General features: G+C 41.8%; 1 protein-coding gene across 3 annotated transcripts; it reads left to right on the forward strand.

Moving 5' to 3' along the window:
- LOC136685961 (zinc finger RNA-binding protein) lies at positions 1-25,704 on the forward strand. 3 transcript variants are annotated; one of them, XM_066659472.1, is made up of 20 exons: positions 1-64; positions 401-482; positions 4,870-5,146; positions 6,705-6,849; positions 7,498-7,728; positions 8,060-8,292; positions 8,955-9,155; positions 10,093-10,402; positions 10,553-10,746; positions 10,852-10,971; positions 12,558-12,703; positions 12,797-12,962; positions 13,370-13,572; positions 14,099-14,249; positions 15,902-16,043; positions 19,125-19,222; positions 20,127-20,222; positions 21,015-21,126; positions 22,539-22,636; positions 23,593-25,704. In XM_066659472.1, the coding sequence occupies exons 1-20, from the start codon at positions 28-30 to the stop codon at positions 23,773-23,775; spliced, it is 3,225 nt and encodes a 1,074-aa protein (XP_066515569.1). In that variant the 5' UTR covers positions 1-27; the 3' UTR covers positions 23,776-25,704. The 3 variants fall into 3 exon arrangements, 2 of the variants coding, with proteins under 2 accessions (XP_066515569.1, XP_066515570.1); XM_066659473.1 differs by having other exon boundaries at positions 12,797-12,920; XR_010800233.1 differs by lacking the exons at positions 19,125-19,222; positions 22,539-22,636; positions 23,593-25,704 and having other exon boundaries at positions 21,015-21,050.
- The last annotated feature ends 1,771 nt before the right edge of the window (positions 25,705-27,475 follow it).

The following is a 27,475-nucleotide window of genomic DNA, read 5'->3' on the forward strand; positions in this document are numbered from 1 at the left end:
CAGAGCCGTTCAGAGAAGAGGAACCCAATGATTCCCATATGTCCAGTGGTCTCCTTCACCTACGGTGGGTTAAAGCGAGTAAAGCCACACACATTCGGGTTAAACACGGCTGTGAGTGGCTCGGGCGCTGTTCTGAAAGCGTTATGAGTGCGTTGGGAAGTTTAAAGTCCCGGTTGGAGCTCGTTATTTGTGTGTATTTTAGCGCTATCGGTTTAATGCGGGGTTTAGCGGGCGAGCTAACGTTCGGTCTCGCTCTAATCCCGTTTCGAATTCTCTGCTCCACCTTAAATAGCGCACGGCGATTTAATGCATCCTGCGCACCGTTTTAAGGTGGAAATAATGTGGAAAACACGACTCACGCCAGTCTTTCATCTATTTCCCTCTGAATCTCTCTCCGCAGTGCCCAGCCGGCTAGGTGAAGATGCCAAAATGGCTACCGGCAACTATTTTGGTTTTAGCCACGGTGCTGCTGCGCAGTACAGGTAAGAAATTGTATTCCTGTGATGGATTTATTCCTGCAATTTGATGCCACACCACTTTTGTTTAGATGCCTTCACTGCTGGTCGTTGCCTAAGATATCGCCTTTGCCATTGTTCATCATAGGGGATGGGAGTCGGTTCCTTAAAGAATCGATTCCCAGATTCTAGGCGGTTGCAGGTTAAGAATCGACTCTCACAGTAGGGATAATGTAATGTCACTGACCAGAACAGCTTGTTAAGGGCTATGTGTGGCCACTCCAAGTCAGATATCACATGTAGTGTTTATTTAATGATAAAATTAAGCTACTTCTCGCAACCTATATTCTAATTTCTTTGAACATAAAAGTCATAAATGTGGAATTTGGTTGTTACACTAACCTATAGCCTTCTTTTAGTATAAGTGGAGTTCCACCCCCCAAAATACATTTGACTTTCAGCTTGAAAGCTCTACTATGCAAGTTGAAGGGTTGGACTCCTTAGGTTTATGATGTCAGAAACCCTGGATGACTGAATCAGTGTTTGAGACCTTTTTAAATTAATAACGCTGAAGCTTCAAGCGTGAAAATGTTCCACCATAGAGCTGACCACTATTGTTAAATAATAACAGACAGGCAAATGGCGTACTGACAAACGTAAACTCTAGATTTTTACTCTGGGGGCCTTACCTTTTTAATATTATGTTGAGTAGTTTAAAGCAGTCGGAGAAGTTGAATGAATGAAATGGTACCCAGGAGGTGGTCATTTTTAAAGCATATTTCTGCTTAGGAATGTCACAATACGTGATTTGATAAGAGCCTCCAAAGCTCTGTGTAGGACTGTTTGTTGCTCAGTGGTGCACCAATATAAGCTATATTTACTTATATGGGGGGGGGGGTCGGCTATCATTATGTGAAGTTAGTGAATAGAGTTCTGTTTTTATTTTATTTTGTTCATGTGAAAAATACTACTGCGTTATGTCTGGAAGCTTGTAATGTTTATGGTGAATTTAAGATATGATCACAGCCCTTCATAAATTCCTAACGTATGCCAGGGTACACACACCCACATTCACACTGGTGAAAATCGGGAGATGTATTGGATATTTGCACAAACTCTGCCTCTGTATGTGATTATAGTATTTAGATTTAGTGCACAATCACATCAAAACATTGTGGATGATTGTGAATATATTGTGAAAATGTGAAACGTTACCCAGTTCTATAGGGTGCTGTTTGTTTTTGACAGATGCCATTGTGTGTTCTTGGTTTTCAGAGTCGACTCTTGCAGTCGAATCGTCACTAGTATTGAATCAGAGTCGACTCCTGAATCAGATGAATCGAATAGCCATTGTTCAGCAGTGGGGGAGGGGGCACTTTGCAGTGAGCAGAAAAGGGCTTTAACCTTAGATACATACATGTTTTATTATAAATGGAATACATCTTATTCACTTTAAACAACGAACTCTCCCGTGTGTGCAGCGCTCCCGCTGACGTCGTAGCTGTTGTAGTAAAAGAGAAATGTGGTTACGGTGTTGTTTTGGGCTCACCAGAGACCTTTAAGAGCTGATTTTCTTGTTTGCTGGAACCTGAGATGGCCTCTGAACACAAGTCTTGAATCATTTAACAGTCACAGCTATTGGACTCTGGCTTGTGGTTGGGACACCACGTTTTTACTTCCTTTAATTGATAAGCTGTCAATTGGGAGTAGGCCTGAAATGAGTGCAGTGCTGCGTTCTCTGATCGTGAATCTTCTTAAAACAAGCCAACTAGCATTTTGTACCTCTCGTCAACACAGAAACAGCCACAGAAATCCCTCTCGGATTCTGGGTTGTGGCATTGCTCACGGGCTTCAGAGTCCCTGAAATGAATCGGTCTTCACTTCTGAATCTCGCTGTTGTGAATGACAGGATCTTGGTGGGCTGCTGTCAAGGTCTCTCTGAATGTCACTGGCTGTGTTTCAATACACAAGCAATTCAGCTGCTGCTTTTTGGGTTTCAGCTTTGCATGTTTTTCTGTTTTTAACACGCAGTGAACTGGATATATGTGTGTCTTCTGTGGAGGTTCTGATTTGCACAGGGAAATTGGCTTCTGCCTTTTACTCTTTTACTTGTGTTCAATTCACATACTTTTTCCACTCGGAGTGGAGTGTAGCTGTTTGTAATAAGACGTTATATTAATGAGTTTTGCTTTTTCGTTGCAAGAGATGTACACGGCTTGATGCACTTTCCCATTATCTTGCATTAATAAGTCTCTGTGGCCAATCACTGCTCTGCAAGTTTACACATCATGGTTTGTCTCAGTTCCATGGACCAGATTTGCTTGGTGTATAAACAAAAAAACCTGAGCCAAGTCGATACAAAGCAGTGGAAAAGTGCTATAAGATGTTTTTCTTTACATGTGAGCAGCATGATTTTAATTTAATTCAAAATCATCTGTTGAGTTCCTTTTTCTTTTGTAAATATTATTAATAAATGTTTATTTATTTATTTATTTCTGGCATTGTGTCCATAATCCCCGTTATATTATTTACTTGGTTCTGCTCTATTTGGGCTCGTGTGATTTATGATGATTCTAGTGATGTTGATTTGTCAAAATATTTTGTTGTATTTTGTTTTATATTGTTTTATGTTACACATAATAAAAATGTATGTTGTGGTTTTGACCTCAGTGGATTTTTAATCTTTATTTTTTTTTTTCTGGAAAGAACTACATTTGTAAACCTGACCATTTGGTGAGGTTTATTTACTTTGGTAAAAAAAAAAAAATATGGTTAATTTACCATATTTTTACTTCCATCTCTGATGCAGGAAAATATCTTGTTAACGTTAAACAGCCTTAACTGAATAAGGACAAACTTTGAGCTCACTTAAGCAGAATAAAACATTAATATGGATCTAGTATATTTATCTTTAAAGGCAAAGGGGCAAATATTTTGGACTCCTTAACAGGAACTGCTAGCCAATGTTATTTATATGGCATTTAATTTTATTGCGTTTGGACCTCTCTACTGGTAAATGAATACCTGTCTGTTGATGATCTAGGTAAATAAGCACTTATTTGTAGCTCCTACTAATCCATACACTGAAATAATATAACCATTCCATTATCTATCTATCTAAATCTGAAAACATGGGATAAAATGAGTCATCCCGATTTTACGGTGCATCTTGCTTAGATAGCAGGCACTTCAGAGTCCCGCCCCCTCACCTAAATCTCTCCAATCACAGCCATGGATGCACATTAACAACTACGAGGTTAAAGGGAGCAAAACGAACGCGGAGTAATAAGAGCACTTTGTAAAAACGTAGAAAACGAGAACGGAGGAGAACTGAGCAAAAAGATCAGAGCTTCTGCTCCTCGCTCCTCACTGCTGTGCGCTAGGGTCGGGGTGAACAGCGAGCGGCTCATTATCAGTTAAAGGAACTGTCTGTTCTCCTTCTGAACAATGCTGTTTAGACAAGGGGATAATGATGCTGTGGGGTTTAATCCTTGTGCTGTTTTGACCAAAGCAGGTCACAGATGTTTCATGGTGGTGTTCACTTGTAGAAAAGGGGGGGATGGGTTCCGGAACATGACGTTGGTTCGCAGCAGAAATCAACGAAAAGTAGCTTTTTCAGCACAAACCGAGATGATGTCTGTGGGCGTGTCTAGTTGTAGGAGCAAGGAGCAATAGCGACACCTAATGAAGAGCATGTGTAGTTTCCTTATCACCAATAGTTGATCCATGTTTGCTTTTTGGAGAAAACGGACATCTGTAACAACCGCACACATGCCGGCAGGTAGTCAATACACTCCAACATTTTCTAACTTTTGTTCAATGCTGCTGTTTACTCCCTCTGTTGATGACACATTCTCCTGAAACTGATTCGCTGAAACGCACCAAGGCTCTTGTAAGCCTTAACGGAACCAAAGTTCTTTTGGTGGAAAAGGGATATTGGAGAGAAGTCATAGGGAGAATAGTTGGACTCTTGGTGGCTACATTGACCTCCTCCGTCTACTTCTATCAAATGTCATCTTGATGGGACAGATCTGGACAGTGTGTGTTCTCCTTCAACACACTAATTTGTTTATTGGCGATGGATCAATGGCTGTTTGAAAAGAAGTGGTGGGTTTCCCTTAAGAGGTTTGGTTGCCTCTGTCCTCCAAAGGCTGTGTGTCATTGTTTAAACGTCAGCTGTGTTTAAAACGCGTTTAGTACAGGATCTGATGCATTCACAACACGTGGTCAGTGGGCAAATATGCTAATATCTTAGCATATTTAGAAGTACAATTGCTAAATTTAGTAACAAAAAAAATTTAAGTCATGGGTGAATACAAATTACCAAAAAGGTTATATTACTTATATATTAAATATGGTAACTTGCTATAAAAATGTTGCACAATTAATCTAACCCTTTCCCTCTCAATTCCAGTCAGCAGCCAACCGCTGGGGTAGCTTACACCCACCCTACCACCGTGGCGAGTTACACTGTCCACCAGGCTCCAGTGGCTGCTCACACAGTGGCAGCGGCCTACGCTCCCACAGCTGCCACCGTTGCCATCGCTCGGCCCGCTCCTGTCGCTGTAGCTGCCACTGCAGCTGCATACGGAGGGTACCAGCCCACCCACGCCACCACAGACTACACCTACGCCCAACGGCAACCTGAAGTGCCCCCACCACCCCCACCCGTCACCTCCCAGAACTACCAGGTACAGTGTTGATAAAGGGATGCAGAAGGACCCTTTTTGACCATTAAAATACATCTGCATTAATAAAAAAAAAAAAACTTCAATATTCCTGCAAAAATGCTTTTGGTGTTTGTTTGTTTGTTTTTAAGAATATTAAAATTTTGAAATGAGAGTTAAATGCTGCTTTTAAAATTAAATATGTACAGCAGCACATTTGTGTTTTATGAAGTGAAAAAATGGTGATTGTTTAATTTTTTTTATCTATATCACCTGTATCTCATGTTTGTGTAAATTGTAGATGTAAAATGATGTCATGCAGGTACACATAGTATGGCAGAGTGGCACGGTGGAAATTCTCAGTGAAATTACAGTGGAATTTGCTCAAAAAGAGGAGTGACTTTAGTCGTGTGGAGGTGGTTTGGAAATAAAATATAAATATTCTCTATATAACTTATACATTGTCAGAGAATATTGATAAATTAGTTTACAGAATAAGCATTCTTAATTGAAATAAGGAATAAAATATATTAATTTAAATTAATAATAATATAACATTAATTTCATTGTAATTGTGTCTTTGTGAAATAAAGTAATGTGTAGGTTTTTTTATTTTGTTATTTATTTATTTTTTTCCCTTCTCCTCTCTCCGTATCGCCAAGAATATCGTTATCGTCAAAATACCCTGAAATATCATGATATTGCTTTAGGCCAGTATCGCCCACCCCTGTTCATAACCCACTGCTTGGAGTGTGTCTCTGAAAAATGTGTTTGAAGGGCCATATCTCCCAGTACTTTAGGCCAGAGGTGAAACGGGCTTAAAGTCAGCCCTGTGTTTACGAGGTGATTGTGTATTGCAGACAGTCAAACTAAGTGGTTTTATAAGGTTTCTCATGCTGAAATGGTTAATGTTATATTGTCATGTGCCAGTTTGGCAGATTTTTGACGCATCTTATGTATATTGAATTAAATAACAAAAAGTGGACAGAACGATTTATGAAAATGAATGAGGAAAAACACCCGTTCTTAAAAATGCCTGTGAACACGTGACCGAGGCTGTAGTAAACTGTTACTGTTACAAAAGCATATCAAACAATGTATTTAATTTGAACACAAAGTAAATGGCAGTTGATTTTAATCTTAAACGTACAAAATTAGTATGTCTTCTAACAATAACTAAAGTCAGGCAGCTCCTCTGATATCACTGCAGACTGGTGCAGAGCGCCGCTAGACACCTGTGAACGAAGCGCTGCTCTGTTTAATTGGAGTTCTGATGACGTGTCAGGCTCAGTGAACTCTCTCAAACAAGGGTTGGGGTAAATATATAAAACGTGGCATTGGGCCTAAGAGGTTTCCATAAAGGAGGTCTCAGCGTGTCTGTGATTATTGTTTTAAAAAACGCATCTGGACCCCAGAACCGCGCGTCACGTGGTTCACGTCTTGCACTTGCATCTTTTGAGTGCTCTGGAGAATTGGGAGCCAGCACGTGGAATGTACATTAAGCAAATTTCTGCCTTAAACCTGTCAATGATTTCTAAGTTTCTACAGAGTCTTCTCTAACTAAACTCCCTGTCACTTGCAGGATTCCTATTCTTACGTCCGGTCCTCGGCTCCAGCTGTAGCTTATGACAGTAAACAATATTATCAACAGCCCACGGCCACAGCAGCTGTAGCGGCAGCAGCTGCACAACCGCAGCAAACAGTGGCGGAGTCCTACTATCAGACAGGTAACATTCCTCCGTGTGTGAGATGGAAATTTTTGTGAATACCAGCACACTCTATTTTAAAGATTTGTTGTATTTTAAAGAGAAAAAGCAAGAGAAGTTCTAATTGGAGAAAGTGGTTAGGGTTCACAAGCTCCTAATATTTTTAAATTGAATAAAAATGATTTATTCTGTCTTTATTTTTTTTTCTTAATTTTATGGTTTTGAGTATTTTATTTATTTAATGTATTTCTCTTTACAATGTTGTTTATTTTCTTTTTCTGTTTTTACCATTGTGTGCATTCTTTTTTTATGCGTTATCTATTTTTCTGAAGTCAGACTCAATGCATTTTAAATAAAATGTGTTGTAATTTGAAATGTGCTTCAGAAATAGTTTTGTTAATTGATTGTTTTGATGTTGGGCAAAAATTCAGGGTGTAATTGTGGAGAGGAAAATAAAAATGAAGTTAACTTGTCTTGTAAACTGTTTACTTTAAATATGAATATCCGTATATCATTTAAAATCTCTATGGCAGGCATTATTTAATTCTAAGATTACATGATGAGGGGGGGGATTCAGAAGTTGTCTCTGGACACTTTAGAGATCCTGTAGAAATATTACCAGAGTAGAAAATCAATAAGATTGCTCCGTTTGTCCTTGGTTTCTTCCAGCGCCCAAGACTGGATACAGCCAGGGTGCCACTCAGTACACACAGACCCAGCAGACGCGTCAGGTTACGGCCATAAAGCCAGCCACACCGAGCCCGGCCACCTCCACCTTCTCCATTTACCCAGTGTCCTCAGCCGTGCAGCCGGTCGCCGCAGCCGGAGCTGCTGCAGCCTCTGTGGTCCCGTCTTACTCCCAGAGCCCCACATACAGCACCAACGCTGTCACGTACTCTGGTGAGGAGGCCAGCTTTCATATTAATTAAGGGGGACTTGTTTTCAAATGTTTGACCCTTCAGGATGACTGCAGGTGAGTGGACTGATCTGGTATGGTTTCTAGACAAGTGGACGAAATGTACGTTTCTGAACATTGGAGTTCTCTTAAGTATCGCCTTGTTTGTGGTTGCCATTCACAATGAACATATTTTTAATTTTGATCATGATAAACTTCATTAAAGAATGAAAGAATGCATAAAATGAGCTCAAGTGGCTTAAGGTCCCTGAGCAATACTTGCAGACAGTGTTTGTTCATTCTTTTAACAGTGTGTTTAAATTCTGTTCTTCCCAGGCACTTCTTATTCGGGTTATGAGGCGGCGGTGTACTCTGCTGCGTCTTCGTATTATCAGCAGCAGCAGCAGAAGCAGGCTGTCGCAGCCGCCGCTGCCACTGCTGCCTGGACTGGCAGCACGTTCACAAAGAAAACCACCTTCCAGAACAAAACACCGAAGCCCAAACAGCCGCCAAAACCACCGCAAATACATTACTGCGATGTCTGTAAGATCAGCTGCGCAGGCCCACAGGTTCGTCATACGTCTAATTCCTGCCTCAGGGTTTTTACCCTCTGTGTGAGAGTCCACTTTAAACCAAGTACCAAACAAAGCAGCATGTGTAAAGCAGGAAGATGCTACAAACTCTATAGCTGTTAACAATATTAAAATTCACAAACCCTTGTGTCTACTGAGCACTCACTATTCGTTTCACACAATAAAAGAATCACCTTAGCAAGTGAAATCAGTTTAAATGCAGTCACTGTGATATTTCTAATCAGCTTATTACCATTTATATTTTACTCTACAGAGTTTTATTGGGACATATTATAAAAAGATAACTTCAGTAAATATTCCCATTTTTGTGGAGATCTGGAGTCCACCAACCCACACACTGTGAAACAAGACCTGCCCAAGTTAGATAACCAGCCGTTTTGAGCCACTTATGTAGATTGCAGAGACTTTAGATTTGCCGCGCCGCCTCATCTGAGGCTGTCCAATAACAGTGCTGGACCTGTGTTTACGCTAGTGCACAAAGACGAGGTTAAACACAGCAGATTCTGCTCCTCCCTGCTGTGCACACAGGTCGGTGTGAACAGCGATCGGATCATTATCCTTTAAAGGAAGGCCTAACCACAGTCATGAAGTCCAATAGGTCTGTTTTCAAAACCTTCTCTTTGCTCTTTTATAAATAGACGTATAAAGAGCATCTGGAGGGTCAGAAGCACAAGAAGAAGGAAGCTGCTCTGAAGGTTTCTCAGAGCAGCAGCAGCAGTAGTGGAGGCAGCAGCTCTGCTCGTGGCACCCAGAACCAACTGCGCTGTGAGCTGTGTGACGTCGCCTGCACCGGGGCGGATGCCTACGCTGCACACATCCGCGGTGCTAAACACCAGAAGGTAAATGACTGAGTCACTGGCATTTGCATGTATTTGTTTATCGAGACTGTTTCTAGCAGAAAAGACTTATGCCGTTTGGCCTGGGTAAGTGACTGGCTGAGACACCTTACTGAAATGTGCATACACGATGGTCAGGGTTTGGTGGGAGTAATGGTTTGGGCACTGGGTGAGTTTTATTAGCCTGGTGTTGGCACTAAGTGAAGACATGGTGTTAAAGCAACACTAAGTAAGATTTGCTAGTTTTCCTTCTAGGCCCCTCAATACAGTTGCAGAGTGTAATTCACTTTTACAGCACTGTCCTGGTCTTTTCCACTGCATAGAACCTGCAAGACTCGACACCGCTTGCCTCATTAACTTTTCGGTCCTGGATCCTGGTACTTTATTATAAATAAATCCCTGCTCATGCCGGGTTCTAACCATGCCGAGTGGGCCCTAAATCATGACGCGTGAACCCTACACAGTGCTGATTGGCCAGAGACATGGCAATCAATTCAAAATGCAGAGCTCATTCAAATCCAGCTCAAACTCGCCGCTTGTAAAATCTTATTTTGATCAGATTCACAACTGCAGCTCGTAACTTTACATCGAAGGGTTTTGAAGATGTTTAACAAAAACACGTGAATACGATGAGTAAACAGCGCCTAAATGTACCGCTGCCGTTGTGGTTTTCAAAGCTTGTGATTCCTGTCGGAGACGGGGTTTTGCAGGGGGGCTGTGCTAGTGGAAAAGAGACGAGCTTTAAGTGAGTCGAGTAGAGACAGACTCATGCGTAGTGTCGTATAACAATGATTTTAAAGCTGCAATTTTATGGTAAAAATCCTACCTTGTTTTATTTTAGTCAAGCTAGACTGCAGAGGCTAAGCAAGTTTTAGAACTAATGGGACATTTTAAGGGTGATGGCAGGCACATTATTGTTTGTTTGTTTGTTTATTTATAGGTTGTTAAACTGCACACCAAGCTGGGAAAGCCCATCCCATCGACCGAGCCCAGTGTGGTGACACAGACATCCTCATCCACCACAGCCACTGCTAGTAAAACTGCCAGCGCCGCCATCAACAGCTCCACCTGCAGCACCACATCTTCTCTGACCGCCTCCTCCTCCATCTCCGGCTCCTCATACCTGAAACCTGTCGGCATGGCCAACAGCACCGTGACCTCCGCAGCACAGAACAAGAGCCCCATCTCTAGTGTGTCCACCACTACAGCCGCTGTCAAAAAGGTCAACACGCCCAAGATCAACTTTGTTGGTAGGTACAGCGTTTCTCACCGTTGTTTTACGTGTGCTTTCCTCATTGTGAGGATTTCTTTCTTTTCTTTTCTTTTCTGTTGAGTGTGTTCAGCCTGTAGTGGCTGAAATTCATAGCCTTGATCGGTTAAAGGTTTCTGTAATGTTACAGGTGGAAACAAGCTGCAGACCACCGGCATTAAAATGGATGACTCTAAGGTTGAGGTGGCGAAGCCTGTCCAGTCCTCATTGATTCCACCAACGCAGGACGTTAAAAATGACATTCCTGATCCAATGTCCCCTCAGTCTGCTCTGGCAGCATTGCAGAGTGATGTCCAGCCTGTCGGCCATGACTACGTCGAAGAGGTAATTAGACCCACCACAAACAACAGAACATGGCAATGGCTGAAATATGTGTTAGAAGAAGGTTCTTGGTAGAAACCTGAAATGTAAAGAGATCTGGTTTTACAGGTTCGCAACGATGAAGGAAAAGTCATTCGGTTCCACTGCAAACTGTGTGAATGTAGTTTTAATGATCCCAATGCAAAGGAGATGCACCTCAAGGGAAGGAGGCATCGTCTGCAGTACAAGGTTGGTGGATGATTTATTCCCAGGTCTGGTTCAGATACAGACTACACTCCTGGAAGGTTATCTTTAGACAGAAAGGGCACATGTTGAAAACCCAGCTGGGTGTAGTGCATATATTATTTATTTATTTTATCGAAATTGTATTTTAATTAATTTATTTATCACTTATTTAACACGCTACTGCTTTGTATTAAAGGTCTAGTTTGGTCAAAACCCACCTTGGTTCAGTTTTTTCAGCTGGAGCTTTGACTTCAATTGTAAGATTTAGACTTTACAGTTTATAGTTTATAATAGTTCTGTTAGGTTTTATTTGTCACATTCCCACAGCAGGGAAAAGTGGCCCAAATCCCATCTCTTCCTCCATATGTAACACAGAGGTGTCCTTTTGTATGTCGGAGTGAACAGCAAAAAAAAAAAAAAATATATATAATTTTCAGTTTAGAGTTGAGGCACTTTCATATTTGGTACTGAAACGTGATGTGTCTGATACTCAGTGAGAAACCGTGTGAACAGCCGGCTCGGATTTCAGGCGACTTTTACCTCGACATTCACAGCAACAATGAGGAATCGGACCATGTGTTCAAAGCACTTTGGCTTTAATTTGGGGAATGGAAATGGACTGTTCAATGCCAGTGTTTTTTCTATGAACGTAACAGGAAATGTAAATGGAACAAACATATAAAACTGGTGTTAAAACATGGGGAAGAAATAAACCTGTAATCCTCCTGTGTTTTATAAGGGGCCTGTTGCAAGGTCATGCGTGAAACAAATGAAGATTTAAAACTTAAAGCAACACCATGTCATATTTCTACCTTAATATTACAGCTTCTAAATGATTGTAATGTTCCCTGGAGCTGTAATGGGGAGAATAGAGACTCTGTTGTTGTGGCGCTGGGTCCTCCTCTGGTTTACTGCACTAAGCAACTTCTGAAACACGGGGAGGACTGTCGCGAGAAATGGGTTACGCTTAACGGCACATTGCCCCCTGGTGGTAGGGAGGGAGAGAGACGGACGGATCGATCTTGGTGATAAGTTGTCGCCGGTTGCTCTGTGGATTAAATAACTGAAGTTAAACTGTGTGTCGGTGGAACCCAAGCTTTGTTGAGGACAGTGTTATTATCCGGTTTTGAGAGTTACTGATGAACGAGGGCTAGTGCCTGCTTATTTTAGCTGATTTAGCTCAGTTTTTAGCATTGGACATTGATTCTGGTAACAAGTGCTTTACTGTTGATTGCTGTGGCTATATTTTCCTCTGCTCAGCGAATGTGAAGCATTGTTCTTTTGGGCGAGTCAGATTAGATCAGTGATCGGTTCAGATTTATGTTGCATATAGGGCACAAAAAACAAATCAGCTTTGTTCAGAAATTCATTTGTACCACTTTTCCCTGCAGTGTGAGCATAGTGAATGTGTATTTGTTTTTTTATATTCATTTAGGCTTTTTCTAGAAGAGTCTTTTGCTAGGTTTGGTTTGGAAAATGTTTCGGTGTTTATACAGAAGCATAAACACACCTAGGTTCAGATTTGCCAATGTACTTCAAGACGGAGTTAGTGGAGCTCAAATCTCTTAATGCCTTTCCTCACACTGCAGAAAAAGGTGAACCCAGACCTCCAGGTGGAAGTGAAGCCAAGCATCAGAGCACGGAAGATCCAAGAAGAGAAGATGAGAAAGCAGATGCAGAAAGAGGAGTACTGGAGACGCCGGGAAGAGGAAGAGCGCTGGAGAATGGAGATGAGGTGCTCCTCTTTGTTCAGATGCTGCCGCTCTGCCCCCCCCTCCATCTGCTCTGTCGAGAAGCGCTGATTTGTGATTCCTCTCTCTGTCTGTAGGCGCTACGAGGAGGATATGTACTGGCGGCGAATGGAGGAAGAGCAGCATCACTGGGACGAGAGGCGCAGGATTCCCGACGGTGGATATCCTCAGGGTCCGCCCGGACCCCCTGGTCTCCTTGGGGTGAGGCCTGGAATGCCCATGCCACAGCCGCAAGGACCTGTGGTTAGTCTTTCAGCAGACAGAAGCACTTTATAGAGTAACTTTCTGTTAATAACACCACACATAGCATCTCAAAGTGCTTCAGGAAAATATATTTATTTAAAGCATGTCGAGAAATTGTAGGAAAAAATAGAGAAGCGTGTCAAAGAAGGAAACGAAAATACACAAACACACACTGTAGTATTGTGGATAAGTGTTAACACGGATTCTGTCTCGTGACAAATTGGGAAGCACGAAATTGTGGGGAGCTTTAAAACAGACACACATTTGTAAATGAAAGGGTAGAGGGCCGTTTCAAGGCGCTCCTGTAAAAGTAGCAGATGCGTTTAAACATGTCACTGTGTACAAAACACTGCCCAGTGTTTATTGCCCTTCATGGTTTGCTTGTGGTGTCCTGCTTTGTGTTGTAGCCCCCTCGCCGCCCGGATTCTTCAGACGATCGTTATGTGATGACCAAACACGCAGCTATTTACCCCTCTGAGGACGAGCTGCAGGCCATCCAGAAGATAGTGTCCATCACAGAACGAGCACTTAAACTCGTGTCTGACATCATCACAGACCAAGACAAGGGCAAGGATGAGGACAAGGAGAAAAAAGAGCCTCCCAAAGACAGGTGAGTGGAACTTTTTACAAAAATAACTCTGGGGAAACTGAAAGCAGCTCTTTTTAATTATTATAATTATTTCCACTGTTGGGCCTTTCACAGTTATTTTATTGGTTTATTGTAACCATATGGATATTTCCTTAATTTTTGCCCATTGTTTACATAAAAATTAGCATAAATATTTTGCCAGTATTTACCCCCCTCACACACACACTTCCTAATCTCTCTCCACTGGTGCTTTTATCTCGGTTTTGTTTGGAAACAGTGATTTGAATTTATTAGTTTTATTTCTTTAGTGTATTTTAAACATTTGCTAGAAATGTACAACTCTTTCAAAAGGTTGTAATCGCATTATGATTCTGTATTGTCGTTACATCAGTGGCATTACATGGTCTTAAAACAGCAATAATATCGTTTATTGCCGTTACTTGACCACATAAAAAGGGCTAATTTGACAGACCTACACTATGCACTTCAGTAACGGTACTATGATAAGGTTGTTCTTGACCCTGGCCTTGTCTCTTTGCTCTTCCAGAGCATTGAAAGGAGTGATGAGGGTTGGTGTCCTGGCCAAGGGTCTGCTGCTGCGGGGAGACAAGAACGTCAACCTCGTTCTCCTTTGCTCCGAGAAGCCTAGCAAGAGTCTGCTCTCTCGCATTGTAGAGCACCTTCCTAAACAGCTCACGGTACTGATCTTGTGCATATTTACTGTGGTTATATAATGCTCTTGTACATCCACATTAAGCCCTCATCCAACCCGGCATGTTCCATCCACAAGCGGCTAACACCCACTCTGTAATTGTTTTGATAGAAACAAGTTTTCTGTTAATTATCAAGTTATATTCACTGACAGAGCTGACATTGGGGAGAGTCGTTTGTCTTGGGTTGCTGTAAGAACCTGTAAAGCCAGTGGACCATATCCAGAAGGATTAGCTTGATCTAATGCAAATCAGGTCTAGAGCAACATGGACACAGCAGTGTGAGATGCTGATTTTAAACATCATATGGGGAAATAATAAATATAAATAAATTCAGAGCATGTGCACATTTAATTAAGGGATCTAGAGCTCACCAACTCGTACACATCCAGTTCACCCAGTCAGTTCTTTGTGTCAACTGCCTAAGCCAGAAAATATGGGATAAAATGAGTCATTCTGGTCCGGCTGTGTTAAAGTATAGTGCAGAGTCTTTAGAATTGCTCCGCCCTCTCATCTGAGGCTGTCCAATCACAGCGCTGGACCCACATTTAATGTGAGAGCACAAAGATATGTTCAAATGGAGTAAAACACGTATAACAAGCACAGAAATAAAAGTAAAGACTAGAACAGAATAAAAAGAACAGGGCAAAAACGGCTTAAAACCAGATGCTTCTGCATCTTACTGCTGTGCGCTTGGGGTTAGGTGAACAGCGAGTGGCTCGTCACTTAAAGGCACAAAGGTGCTAAAAGCGGGCTGTTTAGACGGGGAGAATGCTGCTGTGGGGTTTGATTTTTGTATTTTTTTTTTTCTGACACATGTTGCGTTCACTTGTGGAAAATTAGTAGAAGTAGAATATTTGAGTTAGCCGAGATGATCCACTGTAGTCAGAAATTAATTTTTAGGAGCCCTTCACTGATTGAGAGTCCAATATGGCATTGTGGGAGTCAGGCACTTCCTTGTGTTGTTCGGATCTGTTTATTAGCTTTTATTATATTATTATTAATTCATTCATTCATCACCTTTACTCTTATCCAGTTCAGCGCAGCGGTGGGTCCAGAGCCTACCTGGAATCATTGGGCGCAAGGCGGGAATACACCCTGGAGGGGGTGCCAGTACTTCACAGGGCAACACACACTCTCACACTCACACCTACGGACACTTTTGAGTCGCCAATCCACCTATCAACGTGTGTTTTTGGACTGTGGGAGGAAACAGGAGCACCCGGAGGAAACCCACACAGACACAGAGAGAACACACCACACTCCTCACAGACAGTCACCCGGAGGAAACCCACGCAGACACAGGGAGAACACACCACACTCCTCACAGACAGTCACCCGGAGGAAACCCACGCAGACACAGGGAGAACACACCACACTCCTCACAGACAGTCACCCGGAGCCTGAATCGAACCCACAACCTCCAGGTCCCTGGAGCTGTGTGACTACGACACTACCTGCTGCGCCACCGTGCCACCTTTTTATTATATTAGTTCTTTTCAATTTAAAAATTCTAAATCAGGGTTTTCTTTTTTAAATAGGGAGATGTGTATAAAAATATCCAAATATTTATACAGGGCTCGAAGTACTGGCTGTTATCGGTCGGTTGGTTCCCTGATAACTAACCCTTGTGTTTCTAGCTGGTGACCCCTGAGAAGTATGAGGTGAAAGGCTCAATCCAAGAAGCTGCCATCATCCTGACTTCCTGCGCTGAGCCCAAGATGCAGGTGACCATCACTCTGACCTCGCCGGTCATCCGAGAGGAGAACCCCCGCGACGGAGGTTGGAAAAGATGTTGCTCTCTTTAATTTGATCACCTTTCAAATTAATTTTGCCACATTGATTTGACACCCTTAAGAGCCCATCTGCTGGCACGAAGGAGATGCTATCGCACCTGAATAATGCTGCGTTACTTTTAAGCACATTATTAAACGGAGTGTCTTTTTTGCTCCTTCTCTATGTGAAGAGTAGAGTGAATATAATATGAATTATAAAACCTGGTATGTGCTTGAGCTTGGTTAGCAATAACTATATTAATAATAATAATAATAATAATACCAATGTTAAGAACATCCCTTCAGTGCCTTCAAAAGCCTTGGAAATGAAACTCTGATACATTTCACTGTGTTAAATCGTGAAAGCAATTTGTCTTTGCAGTGTTGTTCCATGCATGATGATGCTATATATTTTACACCTGAAGCTGAACCTGTCTGGAAAGAAATATTTTGAAGGCAGTTTTTCCTCATGTTGTGGACCAAGTTTACTTTTGATATCAAATGTCACCAGTTTGAGGTGAGCATTCCGGTTGGTTTTAGGCACAGTGCTGGGTCAGGCTTCTGAACCGAGCAGAGTTCACCACTACCAGGTTTTATGTAGCTCCTTATTGAACTCATTGCCAGCAGAGCTGCTCAGGGCCCTCTTTTGTAACACCTCTCCAGTGTTCTTGAAGCTCTCCCCAAAACAAGCATGATAAGTGTTTTTTTTGCATTGTGTAAGTCCTAGTTAGTCTTGAGTAAGATTCGTTTTTGTTTCCTGTGTTCCAGGGGATTTTGAACTTGTATATTTTATTCACCAAGGGATCATATTTACAAAAAGCATAACTAGGGATCATGTAAATAAATGAGCAGTAAAAGCAGTGGGGGAAATGATGTCGGGAAACGGTGGGAAAGCACTTAAATGTCCCCACAGGAAACAAATGTTTTGTTTGGTGGTGAAAAGATTCACCGTTTTTTGAGGTCCCTTGTTCCAAAATGAAAGTGCTCCCCTGAGTGAATCAGTCCACCATGTGATGAACGACAAGATTAATACGTTCACAAGTTAAAATCCTTAGTAATAATACCCAATCGCTCACTCTAGAAACTAAAAGGAAAACAAAATTTCAAGCAGCTCAGCTCTTGGAGAACATGACAACCCTTCCTTGTCTTGATTCTTTGACAACGGAGAGTTTAATCATATTTAAGAAGCATCTGAAATGATCTTAATAGTGGGCCACAAGTTTTTCCACTGTCACCGTTCCTGTTTAGATCCTTAGGGGAGTATCAGTAAGCTTTTGGGAGGAAGGCATTGTTAGAGGAATCTTTGGTTGGACCTGGGATTGTTTGTTTGTTTTATTTATTTAATACATGTACAGCCTTCGGTATTCAATGGCCTTTTTAAAAGGGGATTTATTCCCAAACCCACTCATGACAGGTATGCATGCAGTGATGTCTAACCCCTCTTGCTGGGAGCTTCATGTTTTCTTTCCAGCACGCATTGCTGCCTTCATGTATCCAAAGCTTTTACAAGTCCAGCCCAAAGCCTCCTTGCGTTCTGAATAACTTGTTTCCCATCTGAGGCTACGTCTACCAGCTCCGGAAGGATTTTTGACCAAGGTCCCCCTCCCAAACCCCTCTTCAAACACTTTGCCACACCTACCATTGCCATGCCACTGCAGTGGGTCACACCAAGCACTCGTCTACAGCACACGCGGCGTCTTCCCTGATGTGTCCCTTCAGTTGTACCCTCATAAATTATAAACGCACAGCCCCTTGTCGTCCTGTGCCTAAAGCCTCTGTCTGCTCTGCTTTAAAATATATATTCATTTTAATACTAAAAGATGTGCCATCAAATAAGCATCTTCCATTGGAATATTTATTTATAGTGGTGCAGTTTATTAATCCAGCGCTTCAGATATTCTGTGTACAGGGGCTCTTAACGGGTGATTCCACAGCACCCCCCCCCCCCCCCCCATCATCTTTTTCCAATATTTCTGCACAAGTAAATACCGAAGCTGTGAACGAGGTCATTCAGAGTGGTCTGAAGTAAAACGCCCTGAACTTACTGAACTGGATTTCTTTACAGTGGTGGTGTAATAGAAATCAGGGCCATGATGTTTATCTACACTATAGTCATAAATTTACTACCGAAACCAGTGAATTTCTAAGTGTCATTGTAATGTTGATAGTCTGGCATCCCCCTCAGTTACCTCTCCTTCATCAATGGATTTCAGTCATATTTTAAAACAGTTGTAACCTAATGTTTCCGGTTTCTTGTTAGAGCATTTGGTGAGGGATCTTTTGTTTAGGTGCTTTGGCCTCCTGGTCACTGTCGATACTGCTGTGAACAATTCTAATGCTTTCCCTAGAACAGAGCATTTCACATTAGACCACTCTGAAGGACATGGTTTACGTTTTCAATGATTATTTTATTGCACACTTGGTGGAATTCCCTTTTAAAAAAAAAAAGTGTACTAGTATCATCCAACCAGAATTTTTTTTTTTTAAGGGGCTTCTCCAAATTTTTTAAATCTATAATTGATAACAGCACGTAAAACTAATCAGCGCAAACAAACTAGTTACGAACCCTGGCCAGTTGCTCGTCAGCATTTGATGCTATTTATTTTCTTTGAGTTCACAACTCAATCGCGGTTCAGACGGTGGATTAGTCCTCTGTTGCAGACACAGATTTCCTTGTGCAGAAATGATAAAACCTTTGGTGCCCCTTAAAAGATCTATAGGCCTTCTCGAAGTTGGCGAGAAACTGATGCACAACCCCGAATATATACACAATCCAGTCCCGTGATAATTTACTGAGTGCGTTTCCAGTGGTCTGGTTTTAGTGTAGTCAACATTTAAGACTATATGTTCCCCCTCGTCCTACATTTTAAGTCTGTACTAGCACTAGGTCTCGGTCTAATGCTCCTCCCAGTGCCAGTAGAGCTGAGCTTAAAGCCGTCACTTCACCAGAATGACTCGGTTAAAACGTTACTGTACAAGTAGAAAACGGGAGGAAGTTGGTATGTGTGGCAATGTGTTCTTGGCAGTCTCTCTGACCTGGTCAAACACCCGTTCCTCACCACCATTTGACAATTCGATCCATTTTTAGATGTAACCTCGGGTATGGTGAAAGACCCAGCGGACGTCTTGGACAGGCAAAAATGCCTTGACGCTCTGGCTGCCCTACGCCACGCTAAGTGGTTCCAGGTTCGGAACATCATTTTTCTTTCTTCATGTAGCCTTATGAGATGCATTTACGTTTTATATTTGCTTATTTAGTTTTAGAATTCATTTTGATTTGCTTGGATTTTGTGACCCTCTTCTATTTCTGTGGGGGTTAAAAAGCAGTACAAGGATGCTCAACGTAATACACCATAAATGACCAGGAATAATGTAAAAATAAATATATATATGTTTTGTTTTAGCTGTTGCAGCTTCTTTCTGGTCCTAAAAAATTAAGCATCCTTGCATATGTTTTTTTTGTTATTTTGTTTGAGTAAAATGTGGATTTCAGTATTTATTTAAAAAAAAAAAAAGGAACAAAAAAACTCCAATTCCATAAGGCTGCAGAATACCTTTGCATAAAAATGTCATCAATAAGAGCTTTCATGTTGACCGTTTGTTCTTTGTGATTGTTTTTTGGTTTTTGTTTTTATTTATTTGGTTTCCTTTAGAATAGGGATTGAGAGGAAAGGAACATCTGATTAGTTTACTGTGTGTGAAGCTGCGCTCTGAAACACACAGGCAAAGTAAAGCAGATTTCCTTGACTGCGTCAGTTCCTATGCTACACTTTCAGACTGATCTTTTGTAAATGAGAGTTTTTGATTGAAGTATTTTGGAAAACAGAGGTCAGGGTTTACGAGATGGCCGAGGAGCGACGTTCCGAGCACATCTTGCAAACTTTGAACTCTTGTACTAACGACGAGGTAAAATACTGCTGGGAATGGCAGCTTCTTTGTAAGCACTGGCTAAAAAGAGTCTGTAAACCAAGTAAAAAGCTTCCATTGTGAACAGTAGTGTTGCACCTCTCTCAGCTCCACAGTGTTGTATGATTTCTTGTGAATGTCTGTGTCCTGTTCACTAACTAAACTTGACTTTATCGCACTGAAGGCTAGAGCCAATGGACTCCAGTCTTGTGTGATTGTTATTCGTATCCTGCGTGACCTTTGTCAGCGAGTTCCCACCTGGTCTGCTTTTCCGAGCTGGGTGAGTAAGAGTGGGCAACAAGCTGCCCTTTTTCTACCAAGGTCTCTGTAGCCTTTATAACCGTGCTTTCATTTGGGGGCTAATAGTTTGGATTCATCAGCAGCTCTTTTATTTTGAGTTTAGTATTTTCACAGGTTTTTGAATTTGCATAATTTCACTTAACGTGCTGCAACCTGCACGTCCTGAATCTGTAGCAGGAGTCAGGGTTTTTGACCTCTTGATTATTTTTCAGGCTGTGTGTAGTGTGAAATGCTTTTGTTTGGTGCATGTGCACATTCATTTGAAGATTTCGAGCCAATTTTTTCAGTGTGAAACAAGACCACTCTGTGTGGGTTTATTTTCTCTGCTTTGGGGTGGTTGCCCAAGACCGACAGGGGGCCAGAACGACTCGTTTTTCACGGCGCTGGACATGCATTTATTTATGTGAGAGCAAAGACTAGGTTAAACACAGCAAAACGGACACGAGTGCAGAGAGATAAGATCACTCTGTGTGAACGGAGAAGCTCTGGCTTTTAGTTTTTGCTCCGTTCTCCTCTCCATTCTCACTCAGTGCTTTTATTTCTCTTCACTGCAACTCACTTTATCCCATGTTTTCTGACTTGAGCAGCTTGCAAATGAACTTTTATTTCAGTGTGTGTGTTTGTGAGTGGGCTCCTGATCCTCAAATGAATGGGCACATGCACAGAATGAGACCTTTTTTTATTTTTTATTTTTATTTTATTTTTTTTTTTTAAATACTCCTCGCTGTAAAGTGTGTGTAGATGACGTGCCGTAACTGTTCTTTATCCAAAGGCCATGGAGCTGCTGGTGGAGAAAGCGATCAGCAGTGCCTCCGGACCCATGAGTCCTGGTGATGCTCTGAGACGAGTCTTTGAATGTATCGCCTCTGGCATTCTGCTCCCTGGTAAGACTTGGGCCTGTGGGTCAGCCGGTTTTAAAACGTTTAAGGTCAAGCTCAATGCCCAGCGTCTATAGCCCACTCTAGCTAACACTGGGCATAGAGCTTGATGTCTCCACACTTGGGTCTGTGCTCTAGAGCGTCACATTTCGTTTGATGGTTACTGTGGTGAATATTCCAGCGGTGTGTGCATCAGAATAGCATCTTCATTCATTACCGGTCCTAACCCCGCTGCGACTGTCGTGTGTTTTCACACCCCTCGGTTTGGTTCATGGGTTTATTCTTTGTCTTCATAACAAACAAAGTACCTAGACGCTTAAGCAGCCATGTAAATCCTCAGCCACATTTGACCCACAGCTGTGCGTTATAGCTGCCATACCGTGCAGAGACGTAAGCCCCGGTTACTTCTCAGCTGAACTCAAACATCCTGGTGCCCTTTTAACGGATCAGTTTCTTTTGAAAGCAGTAATTTTTCACAGAAAGAACCTCTGTATTTGTGCACATTTGATTTTATCATTAAAAATAATAATGGTTAGAGGTCTGTACACACGCAACCTCTTAAATATATAAAAGATGTGTGTACATTAACCAAATATTTAACACTATTATTATGTTTGTGTTGTTTGAGGATACAGACCTTTACGGTGTTTTGGGCCACCTTCTGGTCGCCATATGGCCCGAGTGTTGAGGTTTTGGACTCTACTTTGTTTCCATTTGTTTGTTACAAACCTTGCTGTTGTACTTTATCTGTGAACACGGTGGAGTTTCTCCATTCGTTCCCAGTTGATGTTGACTTTTTAAGACTGAAACACACCACATTGTTGCTGCTTGCTCTTCAAACACAGCTACCACAATATCACACTTCATCGTATTCAAGGAAACGTTTTATACAGTAATCCCTCGCTACTTCGCAGTTCATCTTTCGTGTATTCGCTACTCCGCGGGTTTTTTCAAGGGGCTTATGGCTGTTATATCGCGGATATTGAGGGAAAATCTAGGAAAACCGTGAAAGATGAATAGCCAAAATATTTCATTAAATTCATTAAAATTTTATAAAATTCTTCTATATTTTTTTGCTGTTATTAGCCCGTTGTCAGCAAAGAGTGCACAAATCTTTATGATTTAGTCTTTTTAGTTCATTTAGAATTCTGTATGTTATTAATTTGAATAATGTAGTACACCCTGTGCAGCTTAGGAATTACTCTATTAAAGAAACTCGTTAAATACATAAATACTTTTCCTCTACTTTTTTTGTGGGTGTTCTTGGAACGCATCCCCCGTGATAAACGGAAGTATCACTGTAGGTTTTGTATTTCTGAAGCATGATTTGAGGAAATTATACAGAGAAGTGCTTTATTTTTAAATGAATGGATGAACGAAATTAATAGCACTTCCTATACTATGGCTTTTTGATACAGGTGGTCCAGGGTTAATCGACCCATGTGAGAAAAACCCCACAGACACACTGGGTGCCATGGAGGAGCAGCAGAGAGAAGATATAACCTCAAGTGCTCAGGTAAATCTACACGGCATCATCAGATCTATAACACTGTGTGAGACCTGGGTGGTGAGATGGTGAGCTCAGTAACTTGGACACCTGAGATCAGGACTTCACCTGTCCATGTTCCCTCCATCTCTCCTCTGATTGTAAACACGGGCAATTTAAAGGGCCAAGTCTGAGACATTACACAGTACTGTTCTCCTGCACGTATGCTGATGAAATAAAACCTGAATGTGTGTGTGTTATTGCACATCAGTCCAGTGTGAATGGTACCTCTGCATTTAACATGTCTATTGCAGTGAACACAGACTTATGCCCAGTTTTTATAATCACAGTATAGTTCTTAATTTCAGTTTTGATGACATCATTTCAATATCAACATGAGCAATAAAAGCCTCACGAAAAACTGCCAGCAACAGCTCTGAATTATTGCCCAGCTTTACTCAGGGGCACCTCAAAAGTGGATGTGGAGAGATGAGAAAATGTTGTTCTTTCACTACCCAAGCCCTCATTTTTCCTGCTAGTCAAGTGGATTGAACCAGCAACTGTCCCTAAGCCTGCTTTGTCTAACTTGTGCACCACTCCTGTTCCTGTGATCACACTCGATGTCAGCAGTAACTTTTCTACACTTCTGAGAAACACTGACCCACCTTCAGATTTATTCTGCAGATACTGTAGCTACACCTGCTGTTACAATGATGTAAAATAAAAATCCACAACGAAGCAATGATATAAAATTTAAAAGCCAATAAAGCACTTTATAATTTCAAAACTTAATTTTGCAGAGATGTGGGAGTTCAGAGGTTGGTTTCTTGTATTTTTGTAAATTGTAATCCTACACGAGCTGCATAACTCGGGGTGAGTTGTCATAGGGAAGTCAAGACTGTCCATGACAAAAGACCTTGACGTAGACTGAGTTTGATTGTGGTTTGGGAGAACGAGTGCTGACATGCTGCCATTTGTTTGCACAGTTTGCCTTGAGGCTACTGGCGTTCCGTCAGATCCACAAGGTGCTAGGAATGGACCCCTTACCTCAGCTGAACCCACGCTTTAACATGAAGAACAATCGCAAGAGGCGACGGGACAACAGCGACGGCACGGATGGCTTCGAGGGCGAGGGGAAGAAGGACAAGAAGGACTACGATGGCTTCTAAGCCCACGCATGCCCCACAGACTTGCCCTTGGCCATTTCAAATTGTGTGCGTTCCAGTGATGTGAAAAATCAATTCCTGTAGGTCTGTGCATGCCAGTAACTGCTCTCCAGAGTCGTTGAGCGGCTTGTTAAAGGCGATTCTCTGAGCGTCGCGTTGGCTCAGCTTTGCTACTCGTGCCCTAAAGGGACCTACGATGGCAGCTTGGGAAATGCTTCCTTGCATTTCCATGACTTACTTTCCTTGATTTACTAACTTTTAGCACATGCAGTATTTCACTGACCTGGTAAAAGCTGGTTTGCTCTAATCATTAATGTGTGGTTTAAATTTTTTTTTTTTTTTTTTTTTTGGTGGGGGGGGCATGTGCGTATTGCATTAGTAAATCTTGGAATGTTTGTGTTTTCTGGAAACACTAGCCTGCAAAAAAAAAATAAAAAATTAGTGGCGACTCCCTTTAAAAGAAATGGACCTAAACGCTCACAATTTAAATTTAATAACGTGTACTGAAGGTCCTGCTACATTTGGGGCAATGTATGCCATCACTAATAAAACTAATGTTAATTCTCAATCTGATTTTTAATGTTTCTCAAGTCTGCTAAGCTACTCCTTTTTTGTTTTAAGAAACAAGTCTGATGTAAAAAGAAGAGCGTAGCCGGTAAAGACGGCCTGCCGCGTGGCAGAACTTTGCAATGTAGTGTGCTTTAGATTATGTTTTGGTTTCTCTCCTTTTATAATCATTTGTTTTGGATGGTGACATTCCTCATAACCACAAATCCTAAGCTACAATGTGACCCAGTTCTACGTTCGTCGTGTTGTGATGAATGTGACAATGTTGACTGAACGTTTTTTTTGAAGACTACAAGCATGAGTTTCTTAGCGCTAATTCACTTCCCGAAGCTCGGCCATGAGCTTGTATCCATTTGTGCGGCGCATCCTTTGCTAAGCGACACCCAAAAACCGAAAGCCAACTAGATCCTGAACCTTACCTGATGTGCGTAATTCAACGTGGTGTGATGCTGAGCTTGTTCAAAGGCTAGACTCGAAGTGTTTCTGATTTCCACGAGCTTTTCTTGCGTAGCTGTGTTGCATTTCTCAACCGACACTGATCCCCGAGAGCAGACTTGGGTCATGTACAAAAGAGCTACCCCTTCTCAGCAGCCCATAGACCCCTGGAGCTCCAGATCTGGGATCAGCCTATTGATTGATAACTTGGAAAATAGTTGCTGTTGTATCCTGTGGAGATAACGCTCCCAACCTGATGCTGGTTATTTTTCCTCCGATCTGAATAACTGTCATCAAAGAGCCGTGAACACTTTTCACAAAAGGCCACATGTATCAGGGTGTGTTTAAAATGCATTGTTATCCACAGGATCCAAGGCTTTTGTTTATGAAAATGCCATAATCTTTTGCGTTGCCTCTTTTTCCGATGGACATGATGCATTAGCTGCAGCTGTTCCATTCTAGATTGAGAAAGTACATTAGTTTTAGTTGACCCAAGTCTGCTTGAGTTTGTGTTCATAGTGTTGTAATCCCTGAACGTATCTGTGTATATATACATACATATATGATCATATGTAGCTGCGTGTAGGCCGTGTGATCTCTAATATATGACCGTTAATAAGCCTTTATCTAATCTTGCAATTGATCTTCAGAAAGTCTGTATAATTTTATGAAAGCATGGCAGTGTTTGAGTTCAGTTTTATAGCTTTTCTTTCAGTTTTATCAGTTTAGAGCAGCTGCTTGCCCTTTTTCCTTGGTTTAACAATTCCTAGTTGGTTGAGAATCTATTGATGAAACAAAACGAAGAAAAAAACATGGAGGGAACTGTTATGTCTGTGTTGTAAATGCTGATGTAGATCTATCCTTTCAGTTGCCTGCCATTCGCTGTCATGGTACTACTGCATAACAATAGACATAATAAAGACCTTTACAAAACCATTTTCTATCTGGCTTTTAATCGAACGTGTCTCTTTCGCTCTGCAGACGTTTGTGGGTGGCTGCCTAGTGATGGTTTTTCTTCTGAAATCTAGGCCACTAAGCAGATGTCATGCTTCTCCGTGCAGTCACAGCTCAGACGCTGCTGTACTCTTCTCCAGGTTCTCGGGTTCGGTGACTCGGCTCTTGTTTATGGTTAACACCACACCAACTCGCACCATTCATTCATTCACTGTAACAGGTTCATCCTGATGAGGTCAAAGCAGGTCTGTGGCCTACCAGAAGTCATTTGGCTCGAGGCAGGAACATGCCCTGGACAGGGTGCCAGGCCATCACCGGGCAGCTCACACTCACCTGTGGGTTATTTCATACAGTCACACACACCTGTGAGGAGTGTCACACAGCCATCTATCTCCCAAAGTGTGTTTGGATTGTGGAAGGAAACCCATGTAGACACTAAGATAATGACCCAAGGATGAAGGCCAGGACCCTGAGACCCCAGAGCTGTGCTGGGGGTGATAAACGCCTCTATTCCACACTTTGGCATTTGGCTCATGTGGCTGTTCCATGGCATCACGATCCTTTTCAGGCTTTTCCAGAAAGAGGTGTCAGACATTGAGTAGGGTGTAAACCCAAGTGTAGACAAGGTTCTGATAAGTTACACCTGAGTTTGCTCAAATATGAAATCAGAAAAAAAAAAAACATTTTAGCCAGTTTAACCCTAAAAAATTAAGATCTACTTTTATTTTTCTTACCTAAGCCAGACTGGTCTGTCACAGGGGGGCGCTGTAAGGAATTGGTCAGTTCTGTTTGCTCTGCCAAGTGTTCTCATTCCGTCCCTCCTATGGAAGCCTGTTTTTGCCGCATAAAATAATAAAAAAATCATTATTTTGAAATACTTAGTCAATATATTGAGATACTGTCTCATTTATTTTGAGAAGCCAATATTGACTTAGTATTTCAATATAAAGAGATAGTGTCTCAAAATATAAATGGGAAAAAATCTGCTGCCATTTTGTGTTATTATTTTACGTGGGGGAAACTGGCTTAAATATCCTCCAAAAGGTGGAAGGGGCACAGCTCTTTAAATTCTGTTTTTACTATTAACTCATTCATCCCCTGCATCGTGTACGTATTTGGTAATGCTGAAATAAGACTTCAATGTTCAGCCCATAGCAGACCCTCCATTATGTCCATATTATATAATACACCATATTATGGGTGTTTCACACACTAAGAGTAGCCTGCTCAGCGTGTTGATTGTTTTTAAAGGAAGGATATGGGGTGCCATCCGGCCTGCAGCCACTGGCAACGGACAGGAAGTGGCTAGAATTACTAATAATGCTCCCTGGCCCTGTTTGAAGACCCCTGAGGAAACGTGTGGTGTATTTTTAGTCTGGAACCCTTATCTTGTTATTTTACCCTCCGTGGTCTAAGCACGCTAAGAATTCTTACATAAATATGCAGAACGTAACGGTAAGTCAAACACAATTATCCTTGACAGTTTTGTACTCACTGAGTTATACATTCACCCAATCTTTCTCTCTCACACACACATTTTTAAACATTTTCACACTCTCACATAGTCACATCTGTGGACAGTTTCTCACACACACACACACACCTATGAACAATTACTCCCTCACCCATACTTACGGACAGTTTCATACACTCATCCAGTCACTCTCTCTCTCACACACACACACACCGTGGACAATTTCAAATACTCATCCAGTCACTCACACCTATGGGGAAAAAACATCACCCA

The sequence above is a fragment of the Hoplias malabaricus genome, unplaced genomic scaffold (genome assembly GCF_029633855.1).
Source record: "Hoplias malabaricus isolate fHopMal1 unplaced genomic scaffold, fHopMal1.hap1 H_1, whole genome shotgun sequence".
Taxonomy (NCBI): Eukaryota; Metazoa; Chordata; class Actinopteri; order Characiformes; family Erythrinidae; genus Hoplias; species Hoplias malabaricus.

Excerpts from the sequence above, each read along its gene's own strand:
- LOC136685961 (XM_066659472.1), top strand. The coding sequence starts at position 28 with ATGATTCCCATATGTCCAGTGGTCTCCTTCACCTACG. Across the intron at positions 65-400 it reads AGTGGTCTCCTTCACCTACG|TGCCCAGCCGGCTAGGTGAA; the intron begins GTGGGTTAAAGC and ends CTCTCTCCGCAG. Across the intron at positions 20,223-21,014 it reads GGTCTGCTTTTCCGAGCTGG|GCCATGGAGCTGCTGGTGGA; the intron begins GTGAGTAAGAGT and ends CTTTATCCAAAG.